At 29.9% G+C, this 16,531-nt stretch overlaps 2 protein-coding genes across 2 annotated transcripts; one reads left to right on the top strand and one right to left on the bottom strand.

Annotated features, from left to right (window-relative positions):
• Window positions 1-1,784: 1,784 nt before the first annotated feature.
• On the top strand, window positions 1,785-3,554 carry LOC148206538 (U-box domain-containing protein 26-like). The gene has a single exon (XM_088104358.1). It carries the CDS (start codon window positions 2,019-2,021, stop codon window positions 3,258-3,260), a length of 1,242 nt encoding a protein of 413 aa, XP_087960484.1. The 5' UTR covers window positions 1,785-2,018; the 3' UTR covers window positions 3,261-3,554.
• Window positions 3,555-7,833: 4,279 nt separating this feature from the next.
• LOC148206537 (transcription factor bHLH95-like) lies at window positions 7,834-14,461 on the bottom strand. Its single transcript, XM_088113760.1, has 3 exons — window positions 14,192-14,461; window positions 8,614-8,973; window positions 7,834-7,914 (listed from the first exon to the last, which is right to left on the bottom strand). Exons 1-3 carry the CDS (start codon window positions 14,459-14,461, stop codon window positions 7,834-7,836), a joined length of 711 nt encoding a protein of 236 aa, XP_087969886.1.
• Between the last annotated feature and the right edge of the window lie 2,070 nt (window positions 14,462-16,531).

Genomic DNA, 16,531 nt, shown 5'->3' with positions numbered 1-16,531 from the left:
GCACAAAATAGAAAAATCATATATGTAGATACAGAAAATACGAGAAAAATGGATTCAAAACTAACTTATCCAAAAAAAATTGATCAATTGATCTTATGAGTTTGTCCCAAGAAAAAATATTTCCGTATACTATCTACAAAAGATGAATGGATCATAGAAATCTTAAAAAGAGAAAAAAAGCTTTTAAAAAAGAATTTTTAGAAAAGCAAACTGTTTTAAAAAACTCTTATAAATTTTCTATTCATATAAAAAAAGTTTATCATTAAAGGAATAAATTTTTAATATTTTAAAATGCACTAGTTTATCAGTTACATGTATTTTCTCAATATCTATCTAGAACTACTTAATTTCTTATAGACATATATTAGATCCACGGTACTCTTAATTATAAATTGTAAAATATTAAATAATTGTGTTTCTTAATCAATTTAAAGTTTTCAATGGGTGAATACGATGGAATCATTAAAACATTGAAATTTTTCATAGATTTGTTTGCTGACTGTGTGCACTTTTTCTTCATTAGTCTGTTGAAGGGTCCAAAGACCATCAACATAAATTTCAATGGAAAAACAGTGGGAAATGTAGACTGAATTGAAAACTTAGAAGATAAGACATGCAATAAACAGTAAAGTACTGTTTAAGATATGCTTTCATGGATAATGGACATTAATGTTGGAAAATTTTGAAATATCAGCAAAATAACAAAAGTTTGAAAAGTAGCCAGCGATAAAAACCAGTAAACATCAAATCATTAACATTTTGTTTTAGAAAAATCAAATCCTTAGAAAAATAAATCTAAATAAACGTGGAATTTATTTTTTCACCATTTCAATATATATGCGTAATGTTGAAAAATATAACAAATTTAGAAAAATTATGTTTACAAATGATTTTAAATTTGATTCATCCTTTGAATAAATAATAGTTATATATATATAGAGAGAGAGAGAGAGCGAGAGATATGGAGGAATTTGTGATGCAGATGTGACAGGTACAGTGAGAATGAAGCAATGAAGAAAGATGCATGGGAAGAACCCCTTGTTCTTGTTATCCACACCAAACTTGTTTTAGCCACAATAAAGAGGTGGATCACAACCTGGATTCCGTTTCTAATCTCTTCATCTTTGACCTTTGACTCAACCTAATCCACTTCTCTAACTTATTTGCATTTTGCTCCCTTTCATTTTTTCTATTCTCATTTCCCCCTCCCCTTTGCTTTCTTTTATTATTATATTATTATCATTTAATCACGGGTATGATGTAGTGCCGAATAATTAAATTATTTATTTATCGTTACTTTAAAAGTTATCAAATTATTGATCGGGAAAGTGCTTGGCAATGACTACAAGTTTTCATAGTTACCAAAGCAGTGTAGATGGACAAAGTGTATTTATTTAAACATATAAATATTTGTGGAGGTATGATTTGGATTGGATTGGATTGGTTAATTGTAAATGTATGGAAGTGTGGGGGTTGTAGAGTAGCGAATGTACCTATTATTACGTTGTGATTGTGGTGTAGGGGTATTGGGTAGTAAGTTGGTAGAATGTAGGATGAAAGTAATAGGTTTAGGTTTTGAGAAATTGAATTGAGTTAATAGAGAGAAGAGAAGGGTGAAAGAGACTGAAGAATGAAAAGAGGAGGGGGGCAATGGGTATAATAAATAGAGGAGTAAGATTTGAGGGAGAAAAAGTGGGACCCAGAGGTGGCATATTTGGTTTGACCAATCTTTTGGTGTTGGGGAAGCAAGGAGGGTTAGATTCCAAGTTAGATGGTAGCACACGTGTGGGGGAAGGAAGAGTCAGATAAGGGGCAGGGTATGGCAGAGCCAGTCCCTCTCTGTGCCTGTTGGGTATGTTCCTCTGTTTCATCTCATATAAGAGAAACCAAAGCGTGACATACCTAAAGAGAATTTGCAGACCCTTCACATTTAGCACAACTTTTATTAATATTAATATTTTATTTTTATTATCATTATTATTATCATCGTACCCTCTTCCACTCATCCATTACAAACGATGCCTGCAAGTTTAGAACCCTTGGATTTGGGGGTTCACATACCCTACCACTTCAGATGCCCAATCTCTCTGGAACTCATGAGAGACCCCGTCACCGTCTGCACCGGTCAAACCTACGACCGACCCAGCATCGACTCCTGGGTTTCCGCCGGTAACACCACCTGCCCCGTCACACGTGCCACTCTCACCGACTTCACCCTAATCCCCAACCACACTCTCCGCCGCCTTATCCAGGACTGGTGCGTCGCCAACCGCGCTTTCGGTGTCGAGCGAATCCCCACTCCCAAACAGCCCGCAGACCCCGCCCTGGTTCGCTCCCTTCTCAATCAAGCATCCTCTGATTCCGCTCCAAACCACCTTCGTCTCTCCTCTCTCCGACGACTCCGACAGCTCGCTCGCGACTCCGACAAGGACCGCTCTCTCATTTCCTCTCAAAACATCCGCCAGATCCTTCTCCCTATCACTTTCAACGCTGCGGACGAGTTGAAGCACGAGTCCCTCGCGCTACTCGTTTTGTTCCCCCTCGCCGAGTCCGAATGCGCCGCTCTCGCATCCGACTCCGACAAGGTTTGTTACCTCTCGCGGTTGCTCTCGCACAGCTCGCTTGAAGTCCGAGTCAACTCGGCCGCGTTGATTGAGATCGTCGTCGCCGGGACGCACTCGCCGGAGCTCCGCGCGCAGGTGAGTGATGTTGACGAAATCTATGACGGAGTCGTGGACCTGCTCCGCAGCCCGATCTCGTACCCGCGCGCTCTCAAGATCGGGATCAAGGCCTTGTTCGCGCTGTGCTTGGTGAAGCAGACTCGGCACAAGGCGGTGTCCGCTGGTGCGCCGGCGGTACTCGTCGATAGGCTCGCGGACTTCGAGAAATGTGACGCGGAGAGGGCGCTCGCCACGGTGGAGCTACTCTGCAGGATTCCCGTGGGATGCGCCGCGTTCGCTGGCCACGCACTGACTGTGCCGATGCTGGTGAAGATAATACTGAAGATATCGGACCGCGCGACGGAGTACGCGGCCGGAGCGTTGCTGTCGTTATGCTCCGAATCGGAGCTGTGCCAGCGAGAGGCGGTGACGGCGGGGGTGTTGACCCAGCTTCTTCTTCTGGTGCAGAGCGATTGCACGGAGAGAGCCAAGAGGAAGGCCCAGATGTTGCTGAAGCTTCTTCGGGATTCGTGGCCGCAGGATTGCATCGGAAATTCTGACGATTTTGCATGCAGCCAGGTTGTTGTGGTTCCCTTCTAACGATTTTTAATTTTTTGCTATTGTAATAATCTCCATAATTTTAGTGAAGAAAAAAAAAATTAGATTCGAAGATAAGAAAAATGGACAGAGTTTGTGAAGTCGAAGCTTAATTAATTAGTCTTTTTGTCTAGATTGGTAAATAAATAGAGTTGTAATTCTATATTTAATTATTTTTCTTCTCTTGGTTTTGTATGTAAGGATTATTGTGATGAAGGAAAGCACAACGTTTGCTTCGTCAGAGTTTGTAATTTTTTAAGATGAAAAATATCAAAATAGAGCTAACTTTCTATTTTCTTTTTTTTCTCCTTTTCTCTCCCTTACCCTGTTTCAACTTTCTAGTTATATAGCATATGTTCAGGAATTTAATCGTGATCGAAATGGTTGGTTATTAGAATAGGTGAATATGCTTTACATTTGGGAACCTGGTTAATTATTAGGGGAATGGAAACATTCACTGCCATTTGGTGAAGTACACGTTTCTGTTAGTTGCACAGGCACAAGTGTTTTTGACTTCCGAAGAACATCGTTTTAATAATCATTATGTTGGGGACTCTTCTCCATGGCTTCCACTGCTAACCTAAGAAGAAAAATTTAGCTTTTTTCTTCTTTTTTGTAAATATGCACTTTTTTTTGTGTGTGAATTTATGTAGCTTTTTCTGAAGCCTTTTTTCTGTACATCAATTTTGTTCTGGACAATACTGGGACCCCAATAAGATTTTTATTTTCTCCTCTTAACCCAGTTTATTGGTGAAGAATGATACGAGGATGGATGTGGCTTGAATTGGAATCTGTAAAAAAGGTAACGACAACCTATGTGATGGGGTATTTTGTAAGTGATGGGGGTATTTTATAATTGACAGAGGAAGAGTGTATAAGAAAAATAATTGAGAAGATAAAAGAATGTTAAAGTGAAACTACAGATGGTGCATTCCAATGGAAGGCTATCTATATAGGGGCATTACCATCAATGTATCAACTTGTAGTTGAACAGCGTATTAGTCTATGACTAAGAAGTTTGAGCAAGAACAAAACAGAGGGAACAGAAGGCTGCACGGGTTTGAAACGTCTTTGAATGAAAAAGAAAGAGGGGGCACATGTGAGGGAACATGGTGGGGTCAAGAGGGTCCTACTACAAGGACTGGGAAAATGGTTTATGTGGCTTACAAATAGAGGAGAGGAGGGTCACATGTTGGTGGGAATCAAACAATTGTATCACATGGGTGCTTGCTTATTTGTTATTCTCTTCACTCCTTTTTCAATATTTTTTGATGGGTACTGCTACAACTACTGGTGCTCACACATCACATGCCCAGCCTTGTTTCTGCTCCACAGTCCCTTACAGATAGAAATTTATTTTGTCTTCCAATCCAAGCTTGGGATATGTAGCACCCGGGACCCATCATCTACTGTCGCCCTTTTTAGCTTTTTCTAATTATCTTGTATTCCTCCTTTTGGGACACCCACCTAAGGGATGAGGTGATGGGCAACCTTTCCAGCGAGTTTTAACAGTAAATTAAAGTATTCCAAGTCAGAGATTGTGTATTGTATGTAAAGATACTTAGGGTGAGATTTCATTCATGATTCATCAGTGTCTTGCTGCTTTTGGGTTGTCTCCAAGAAAAGAAGTCAAATTGATATTTACATTGTTTCCCCTCTTAATGGGAGACGCATGATATCATTGATATTTTCTTTGTTCCTTCGCGTGCTTGATGTGTTGTTTTCAGCTGTCCTACAGTACAGTTAAATGCTTTCTGCAGACAACAATTCAAACACTGGCGTAAGGGTCTTCGTCCATAGTGAACAATGACGATTACTACTACCACCTGCTGAGCATGCCATGCATGTATTATTGGGTTCTTATGATTCAACCATCACTTTCACACACTATTGAACACAATAAAGTGAAAGACCACACGTGCTCCTCTTCACTGCTTTGTTTCTCAAGTTCACATTGACAAAATGTTGGCTGATTCCAATCGTGCACTTCCTGTTTACAGTTCAGAGACCAAGAGTGGAACTGTTGTTGTCAAGGACTACGAGTGTCCATGATGGTGACCATTTTTCCTGATAATACTATACACTAGCCTATTTTCATCTAACGTAACACTCTGATTTATATTTGGTTCCACTATTTTTTTTTTGTTTTGTGAAATTGAGGACAGCTTGCATCTCTTATGGTGATAAAGTTCATGCTTCTACATGACTACTAATAAATAAGGCAACTAGCCAGAGAGTCTATTTGTGGTTTTGACAGACAACTAAATTCAATTGGGTTACTCTGTAGCTCACTTAGATTCGGACCAAATTATTTGGGGGACTTCCTTATGCAACCAACGTTTTTCTTCCTGCACTTTCAAACTATACATAATGCCTCATTTTACCCTTCTCTATTTTGTTGTTAAAATAATTTATAATAAAATTATTTATATTCTTTCCTGAATGACTAGTTTGGTACATGTTTCTCGTATTCGGTGACATATTTTGGATTGCTCATTTAAGTAAAAAACGATATGTTTGACAACTTTTTTTATAATATTTTGATACGTGAAATCTTAGATATTGCTAAGGTTTCTTTTTTTAGAAAGTTTTGAATAAGACATTTTTTAGCATAGTAATATCAAGCTTATTTTAGTATTCAAATGATCTTTTTATTATATTTTTTTTTCTTCAAGATTTTGTTTATTTATAGTTTTTTTTTTTGAGAAATGATTGTTAGATAGAGAGATTGACTTCATGTAGAGTTGGTAGTCTTTTGGGTGAGAAGTCAGACTTAAATCTACTTTACAAATGTATGGTGCTTTGTTATTAGCTTTAGCAAAATGTCGCTTGTATGATATGTCAGAGCAGAAGTCTTCAAGGGAAACATTTCCAAATATTCTTTATTTCAACATCTTTTTCTTGTGTGCAGTGATTTTGATCAAGTCTTGCTGTTTTTGTGATTTGTACAAATATCAAGGTGTACAAACATCGAAACACTTTATCTTACATGCATTAAATATTTGAATATTGATAAATGTTAAGATATATAGCATGTTAAAAACATTTTATGATATGTCAACTCATTAATAAATGCATCGTTTAATTAGGCATTCAACACATATGATCATTAGATGGTGTAAAGCATTAGAAAAGTTGTTTGTAATTGATAGCCTTTAGCGATTATTCTTTAGGCGATTCATTTTATAAGACGCTTGCTTGAGTAAACATTGTTTTAAGTGAAACATACTTTAAGCTTTAGTGTTAAGAAAGAGATAGACACTTTTATTCATAAAACGCTTGCTTGTAAGACATTGTTCGTTTAAACATTTAGATGTTATTTGTTAAGCATTGTTTGTTGCTCATATTATCTATTGGATGATTCATCAAGAAAGACATTTCTTTTTATTAAACGTTGTTTACAAGGCATTGTTCATTAGACAACATAGTCTAGAAAATGTTGTTATAAGCATGTTTTCGTTTAATAAAGGTGTTCCAAAATATTTTTCTCTTAGATGTTATTTCTTTAAAAATCTTTCATATAGAGCAATATTTCGTTTAATGCTTTTGTTAAACTTCAAAACTTAAATTGTTAGACGGTTTATTCTCTAGACGATCTTGTCTTAATAAATGTATCTTTCAATTATCACAAAAAGATACACATTAGAATTTTCATATAAATCAATCACACTCAAATATAATAAACATTTAAGTTGTGTTCACTTCTGTGTATTTAATGTTATAGCAGAAGGAATGGTAAGTGATTTACATCTTCTTATATGAGGATTTGTGCATGAGTGTGAGCGACGATTTGCGAGATGTGTAAGATATACTATCTCGATATGTAGAAGAAATTTGCAAGCAAAGATAGTAGATGGTGGATTGTTGCGTTTTGTTCTCTACATGTCCATGGATTTGCAAGAGAGAAGAAGGTTTTGTGGTAGGTTGGAATCAATTCCAAAATCGATTCCATGACTTGATGGAACCAATTCTAGGTTGGTTTATTTTATGGAAAAAAGTTAATGTGTTCATATTTATTATATATATATATAATAATAAAATAAATATAAGGGAAAAAAATAATATTATATTTTAACCTATTAAAATATTTTTTTATCCATAAAGTATTTCATAAATTTTTATAAATTTTATCTCAACTCATGTACTTTCCCTTTTAAATCATTTAAAAGAAATACACAAATTTTATTCTCAAATTTATTCAAATTTATCTGTTACTCTTCATCAATTATAAGTGAATATGAATACTTATTACCATTAATAATTAATAATTTAATAGTTATTAAAATAAAACTAAGTAATATACAATAACTAAGTTCTCGGTATTTTAAAGCAACTAACATTGCTGAAGAATAAACAAATTAAATTCATACGGTTGAATGGATTCTTATGGTATCCCACTCATAAAAGGCTACAAACTCATGATAAAGATTGTTAACTAACAAAGGTTGAGTTTGCACATGCTTGAACCACACACTGCACCAGAAGAAAACTAAACATATGAAACCAACCATCCCAGTTTAGGCATAAAAGGTTTTGTAAGATGATGTGATACTATAAGTTTGTATCATCCAAAACTTTAAGAGATCCATGGCATAATTTCTTCAGCAGCTTTCCTGTAAGTTTCCTCCATTGAATTTGCATCCGAAGCTTGTTTTCCCTGTACCATAAACAATTCAATAAGTTGATAAATTTAACTAAGAATATGTTAGTAAAAGATTTAAAAAAGAAACACATATTTTCATAAAGTAAAAATAATTTATTTATAAATTAGTAAAATCTCTTTCAAATATTTTTATTTAAATTTCATTTTAGACACAATTATCAACTCGATTTACTCTCTTGGTGTTTTTGTAATTGTAATATTTAATTCATATTAATTGTAATATTTAATTTATAGAAAATATAAATTTTGGTAAGTTTCGTGTACTTTATTAAAAAATATTTATTTTATAAAATAGAAAGTATTATGTTTTTTAATTTATTTGTTTTAATTTTTACTTTTATGTTTATTTAACAAGTCAATCTTAGTTAATTTATTTAAATTTAAAATAAGTGTTTATGAAGTAAATAAGTAAAAAACACTTATTTAAGAAAAAAATCAAAATTTACTTATTAAAAAATTATAAAACTGCTAGATTTAAAATAAGAAGTAGAGAGATACATAAACAGAATAAAATTGACTTATTTAATTAAAAAATGGTGTTTTAAAATATAAAAAAGAAAATAGGTATTTTAAAAAGTCATACTTTAAACGTAAGAAAAGGCATTTAGGGGCGTAACATAGTCCTTAAACACGCATTGAGAAATTATGAATAAGAAACATAGATGTATGGTGGGAATGAAGTTTAAAACTTACATGGACTTGAATCATGCATGTACTTCCATTTCCATTGGCCGAAATGGTTGCAGAAATGAGTTCTATGTTGTGCTTTTCAAGCACAGAAGCAATGTTGGTCATGAGTCCTGGCTTATGCACTGAGCAAATAGAGAATTGAGCTTCATTTCCACGAATGTTCAGGACCATGTTTGAAGCAGCCCAAGTTTTATCAAAACCTTTCTGCTTCTCAGACACTGAACCCGCACCAGAACTCGTTCCCATAATTTGTTTCAGAACATGTTGTGCCCTTTCTTTTTTCTTTCTCTCTAGCTTTTCCAGAGTTTCCTGCAGAACTTTTATGTAGTCCACTGCTTCGTTCACTACGGTTGCTTTATCAGCCTAAGAAGTAGCATATCAGAACCATCTCAGAATAACATTCTAACCTTAACTTTCTCACTTGTCCTCAAGTGGGACACACACACAGTAATGGCTCTTTTCTTTTAATACATTAAAAACTATCACTTTAGAGTTCTATCTGTTTTCTGATCATTAAATACTTATACTCGATGAAACATTTGTCTATCAGTTATAACAATATATATAGAGTATTGAACAAGATGAACATTTATAAAGAATACATTACTTGAAGTAAAATCAGTCTAAACACAAACAACACCTGATGTAATAGAAACATATTTCATGTAAAAGCTGAACTATACACTGATGTTTAAGAGTTAATATCCAAATGCATTGAATCACTAAGCATCTGACCGAACAAATTTTCTAGGATATTAGTACAATGTGTTAAACGCTATCAAAAGATATATAACTATCTGATATGTCAAACATGTCCAAGACATAAGACATATAAAGTGTCAAACACTATAGAACCCCTAACAGAGTGTCTAATCACCATAGCGCTTGAACAAAATAATAAAGCGTATGAAATTCAAGCTTTGTTAAACATTACTAACCGATATACTTAAGCTTAGATGGCCTTGTGATACAAGAGCTTAAAAGATCACATTATCTAAGTATAACACATCAAACACTTTACCTTCAAGTAATGTTCTTATCAAACAATGTTGACATATTCCAAAATGTTTTAAACATGCAATGTGCAAAATGACCATTAACATTTAAAACATTTAATGGTGTACAAAAAAGTGTTTTGATTGCATACTTTGCTCTTGTTGTCTCTACAGGTAATGTCAATAATAAGCTTTATACAAAAGCGCAACACAAAGGACAGAAAGACGTTGAGAGATAAAAGGACATTATTGGAATGTTTCCTAAAAGCCTTTAAATTTGGAAAACTGTATAAGTTACTCAAGAAAGAAAACACTGATAAAACATTATCACCCTAAAACATAGACTTGAGTCTGACCAGTTACTTAAAGAAGGCCATGAAGTCTATCTGAAGTCAACTTTATGTCCAATGGTCATTTCTCAAAAGGGTTATATAAAGAAGATTCACAGAACTTGAGGTTGTTGAAGTTGAAGAAGGTGAAAGTAGACGAGAGAAGATGAGAGAAAGAAAGAGAAAATATACAAGAAATATCATTAACTCTACTCTACCTCAAAGTTTATATCATTTGAAGCTCTTCAACCTAACAAAAAGAACATCACAATTTCACAAATTATATTGTATTGTATTGATCTCTCTTTGAGAGTTCCTTAATTTGCACTTGTAATCATACACTGATTGTGTTTTTAAATTTTGAAGAGAACTAAAACACTTGTATTGAGCGAAACGTGTTAAGACAAGAATATCTAAAGAGAATAAACATCTCAAGTTTTAAGGTTTAACAAACAATAATGAACAAAATATTGTTTAGAGAAGAATAGCATTTGGTCAATGAGCACAACAAAACATTTTTATTAAATGCTCATAAGACAAACTATGACGTGTCAAATATAAAAGATTAAACAACATATTGACAAAAAGACGTCTGGTGAAAGAAGGCATAACTGTTATGTATTATATCAATTGTCACTACTTGAAAAAACTCAGACTTGCACTAAACACTTATTTTACGAAACATGCTTTAACACTATATCAACATATAGATCATTCAATGCATGTACATATTGTACACTTATTTCTGTTATGATTTTCTATTAAGCTTTCTATTATGATTTTCTTTTAGGTTTTCTGTTATGATTTTCTGTTAGGTTTTTTGTTATGATTTTCTATTGCTTGTATTTTTCCTTTATATTCAAGCATGTTTCTCTATTGTAAAACAACTAAGTTCTCATACTTTCCATAAAATATTTCTTTTCAAGTTTTCTCTCCTTTGTGTTTTATTAAACACTCACATGGTATTAGATAAAACACCTTCCGTATTTACCTTCTCTTTGTTGTTGTTTCACCCATGACAAGTTCTACTCCCCCTCATGATCACCTTACAAATCACGTCAGTTCTGTAGAGTTGGGTTTTCTAGTATGGTTGACACTGATTCATCTATTGCTATTGATCTTTCTACCGTGAGATGTTAAGAGATATTATGCTATCAATATTAAAATAAATTGTATTTGCCACATAAAGTGTTACATAAGGTATTAGATATATAATTGATATCTTCTTTCATATTTCTGTTATGATTTTCTATTGGTTGTATTTTCCCTTTATATTCATGCATATTTCTCTATGTAAAATAACTTAGTTCTCATACTTTCAATAAAATATTTCTTTTCAAGTTTTTTCTCTTTTGGGTTTTATCAAACACTCACATGATATCAGATTAAACACCTTCCACATTTACCTTCTCTTTGTTATTTCACCCATGGCAAGTTCTACTTCTCCTTCTCATCACCTTACAAATCAAGCCAGTTTTGTAGGGTTGAGTTTTGTTAGTATGGTTGACACTGATTGATCTTTTGCCATTGATCTTTTTGCCGTGAAGAATGACAAAATTCATGCTCTCTTTGGTTTCTCTAAAAACTAATATGAAGCTATTTCTGCCTTCCTATAAAAGTCACAAAATGCTTTTTCTTCTGCCACTATTTTTAGTCAACATATTGTACAACACTCATATCAATACCTTTTAGATGATTGAAGCAATTAAAAAAAACATCAATAATTCTTTAGTTTCTTGGTTTCTCTAGTTTCTTGATTCTCAGTTTCTCAGTTCTCTAATTTCTCGACTCTCCATTTTCTCGATTCTCTAGTTTCTTAGTTCTCTAGTTTCTCGGGTTTCAATTTCTCGATTTTTTGGTTTCTTAATTTCTTTAGTTTCTCAGTTATTAAATATTGTCATTCTCAATATTATTGATTCTCATTATCAATACTCTCGTTATCAATACTGTAGATTCTTGTTTTTTTTTCAAAGTTCAATTTTTTTCAAGATTCTCAAGTTCTGATGTTTCTCAAATTTCTCGAGAATATCAAAATTTTCAAGATTCTCAAATTTCAAAATTTTCAAATTTCTCAAGATATCAAGATTCTTTCATCCTACTACATTTCAAAAATGCTACTTTCAAGTTAAGCCTTCATAATTTTCATACCCACCTTGAAACCGGGTGTTATAAATATTTTATATCTTCTTTCCGTTTTTTATTATAATTTTCTATTAAGTCTTTTATTATGATTTTTTTGTTTTGATTTTTTGTTGCTTGTATTTTTCTTTTATATTTAAATATATTTTTCTATTGTAAAATAACTAAGTTTTTATATTTTCGATAAAATATTTCTCTTTTAGTTTTCTCTCCATTGTGTTTTATCAAACCCCACATAAGGACTCGTGTTTGATATATATAATATATATTTGTGCGTACCCTTTATTCGGCCTCTTTTGCGGAGAAAATATGCATTAATTATTTTTTTAAGATCTGTTCAAATTATTTGTTATGGTCATAATTTAATTTAACCGTCATCATAGGTAGTATTCCTTTAAAAATTATTCCTAGAAATCAATAAAAGAAGAGTATTATTCAATGCTCTTATAGTATTCGTATTAAGTTATTCTTACTTTGTCAATAGAATGTTTATAATTATAATGAATACAAGAATATCATATAATCTCAATATATGGAGATAGGGAGCAATAATACACTAAATAATTTGAAGGATAGGCCCATAATGTTAATTATATGTTTAGGCTTACAATCAATGATTATGTAAGAAGAGTGTTTCATCCTACACCTCCAAGATCTCATCTGCACCTCCAAAAATTCCACTTTTAGCCTTCTGACATCTCATCATTATCCTACACCTTTAACTTTATAAAAAATTTTATTTTTAATTTTAATAAACATATTTTATTTTATTATATTCTTCTTCTCGTTAAAAAACTCTACACCACCTTAATAATAATTAAATTTAAAATTCTAATATTATTTAATATATTTTATATTTTAATAATTATTAAAATATAATTGATATTATGATAATAGTTATATTAAAAATATAAAAATAAAATAATTAAAATAAAAATAATAAAAAAAAATAAAATTATACTAAATAAAATATTTAATATATCAAATATATTAAATTATATTAAAATATTAAATTAAATTAAATAATTATTAAAATTTAAATAATAAATAAAATTTTAAAACTATTATTTATCAAATAACAAATAAAATTATATTAAATAAAATATTAAATTATATTAAAATATTAAATTAAATTAAATAATTATTAAAATTTATATACAAAATGAAATTTTAAAAACTATTCTTTATCGGATATGGATATCCGATTCTTAACTCATCCGATATCTATATCCGATTAACTAATTTTTCAAAATTTTGTTTTTTTAAAATTTTAATAATTATTAAAATTAATTTAATATTTTAATATAATTTAATATATTTAAATATATTAAATATAATTTTAAGTATTATTTTTATTTTCATTTTTATTCTTATTTTAGTTATTATTTTTCAATTTTCTTATAAAATTATTTTAAAAATATAAATTATATTTATTAATTATTAAAATATAAAAATATAATAAGTAATATTATAATTTTTATTTAAGTTTAATATTTATTAAATTTTAAATAAAAAACAAAAGTATTAACATATTTTATAAATTTTAATATATAAATAAGTTTTTAAAATTTTCATTTTTATTTAAAATTTAATAATTATTTAATTTATTTTAATATTTCATTATAATTTAATATATTTCAATATATTAAATCCAATTTATTATTATTATTTATTATTATTATTATTATTTTTATTTTATTTTAATGTTTTTAATATAACTATTATTATAATATAAATTATATTTTAATAATTATTAAAATATAAAGTTATTTTAAATAATATTTAAATTTTAAATTAAATTAAATTAAATTATTATTAAGATAGTGAAGATTGTTTTTAATAAAAAAGAAAAAAATGGAAAATATTTATTAAAGTTAAAAATAAAGTTTTGAAAAAGTTGGAGGTGCAGGATAAGATGCCAGAAGGTTAAAAGTGAAATTTTTGGAGGTGCAGGATGAGATCTTGGAGGTGTAGGATGAAACACTCATGTAAGAATGTAACAAGAGATTACTTTTTTTTTTCAAGAAAGGGATTTTTTTCACTTTTTTAAGGTACATTTTTTTGTTGATAAAAATAAAATTATTAAATATTTAAAACCTTGAGTAATGAAATATATACCTTTGAAGGAAGTTGCGGAAGTAAAGCACTAAGATCATCGAACATTTCTTTCATTTTCTTTCTTCGGCCTCTTTCGATGGATAGATGCATTTCATTATTAGTTTCCGGATCGTAGGACTCTTCACCACTAGTAAGAATTTTCTTCTCATTTTCATCAACAACATCATCATTCGACATCGTATTCACAACAAGGTTTTGGTTTGTTTTAATTTCACTGGAACGATTAGAACTAGAAGAAGTATCTGTATGATTTTCCAATAAGAAATCCATAAGAAATAAAAGCTGATTTTGTGGCTAGAAAGTGTGGAGAGAAAGAAATGAGGAGTTTGAGGTTAGGGAGAAAGATTGAAGAATGGTTTATTTATACTAAGGTGGCTAAGTTTGCCAAGGTACAAAGACAAAATATAAATGTCAAAATTACTAAGAACAACCCAAAATACATTCGTAAGAACATGGCGTTACGTTGAATTATATTAAATACATTAAATATATAGTTTAATGTTGTGTACTTCAATCTATCCTCATATCCCACCACATATTGACCCACTTGCTTCTTAGGTTTGGCTTCATTTATTTCATTCTTCAAAAATATAGTTTTTTTAATACTATGAATATATTTAATACATTTTATCACATTTCTCATCATTTTGAAACTTCAAATATTTTGCTCATATTATTAAGATAGAGGAGTAGCAATAAAAAAAAATCATTTTACATGTAATTCTGAATTTTTTTCTTCTTTCCTTTCCACTTTTTTTCAATATTTTTTTGTCTAAATCCTACCCGATAATAAATTTGAAAGCTTTAACAATTATGATGTTAACAATTATTTTGATCAAAATTCTTATATTGGGCATATAAAATGTATTGAATTTTCTTTATCTTTCTGTTTTCTTCTCAATATTAAGTTTTTTTTTCTTTTTTATCAGCATCGTATTAAGTCTTTAACCTCTTTACAAGAAAAACTTTTCTTTATTGTCCATAAAGATATATGATAAAAACAATAAAAATTATTTTTGTTCTCCTTTTTTATTATAATCTATATTTATTTGGATGTATTTAATACTTTAACGTTATTTGGATGTATTTATATAGTAGACAAAACAAGTTGTTTAGTTTTGAAAATTTTTAAAACTAAATTATAATTAAATTTATTAAGAACAAAAACTATTTAGCATTAATTAGATCGAGCCAAATCAATACGTATCGAAATTTGAGCCTAATTAATTTATATTAAATATTTAGAAATTAATCCAAACTGAAAGTTAAAATAAATTTCTCTAAACCTAAGGTTAAGATATCCAACTTGAATTCAGTAAAACAATTAAGTTTTCGTTAAAATAGAAATTAAATTGTTTTATCCAATTAAAAGAATTAAAATTTAAGATATTTTAATTATTTCATCTAAATAAAATATTTAAAAGATGAAAAAAATTTTAATTATAAGTAATCCAAATACTATATATTTTAATTATTTAAAATTATTGAAATTTCTTGTAAAAAAAGACACGAAAGTTAATATAAAAAATACTGTTTTATTTAAAAACACAACATTAAAGTTTCAATGATAGGAAAGAATGCGAGAGAGGGAAAAAAAGTGAAAAGAGAGATTCTTTAAATAAATTAAAAGAAAATATAAAACGATAAAAGATCAAATAATTTTATTTTTCATTAAAAACTTTATTTATTATTTTTAATAACATTTTTGTAATTATTTATTATTATAATAATATAACATCACTCCTAATTTATTACGAGTTACGTTATTCTGACTCATAATTAATTATGTATACAAAAATACTTCAAAATATTTGTTATTTTGACAATATAATTTATTATATATGTAGTTTAATTTAATTGTGTTTTCACTTACAAATCACAATGTAACTGTTTCCATAAATTTCAGCGAAGGAACTAAAAATATTTGCACAATGAAATCTACACAAAAACTATTCATACGTATTAAATCCACCTTACAATATTAGTTTTATTATGTTATAAAATTATTAGTTATATTATATATTTAAAAGGTAAAAATATATTTATTTATTTGAATATAAGAAATATTTTTTTATAAAAGCTTTCCTGTTTTAACTTCATTGTAATTCAATATGCAAAAAAAACCATCCTTATAGAAAGCATTATTCACCAAATGCATCCATAAAAATGTGAAACACTCACAAATGGTCCTTAAGACAAAAATTCCAAAATAGTTCCAAAAGCTAGACTATGTTAGAAAAAATAGTTTTTTCTTTTGTTAACTTGCTTTGAAAACTTTAATAAGTTAACTTGTTGTGAAAAAAATGTTTAGGAATAAGTTAACTTCTTTTGTTTTGCAAA

The sequence above is a fragment of the Vigna umbellata genome, chromosome 1 (genome assembly GCF_029865625.1).
Source record: "Vigna umbellata cultivar VRB3 chromosome 1, Vumbellata_1.0, whole genome shotgun sequence".
In the NCBI taxonomy this organism is placed as follows: Eukaryota; Viridiplantae; Streptophyta; class Magnoliopsida; order Fabales; family Fabaceae; genus Vigna; species Vigna umbellata.
This window is presented reverse-complemented; position numbering and strand designations above follow the sequence as displayed.

Coding starts and splice junctions, on each gene's coding strand:
- LOC148206538 (XM_088104358.1), top strand. CDS start 2,019: ATGCCTGCAAGTTTAGAACCCTTGGATTTGGGGGTTCACATACCCTAC.
- LOC148206537 (XM_088113760.1), bottom strand. CDS start 14,461: ATGGATTTCTTATTGGAAAATCATACAGATACTTCTTCTAGTTCTAAT. Junction 8,974..14,191: donor TTCCGCAACTTCCTTCAAAG/GTATATATTTCA, acceptor GCTACTTCTTAG/GCTGATAAAGCAACCGTAGT. Junction 7,915..8,613: donor CATGCATGATTCAAGTCCAT/GTAAGTTTTAAA, acceptor TTTATGGTACAG/GGAAAACAAGCTTCGGATGC.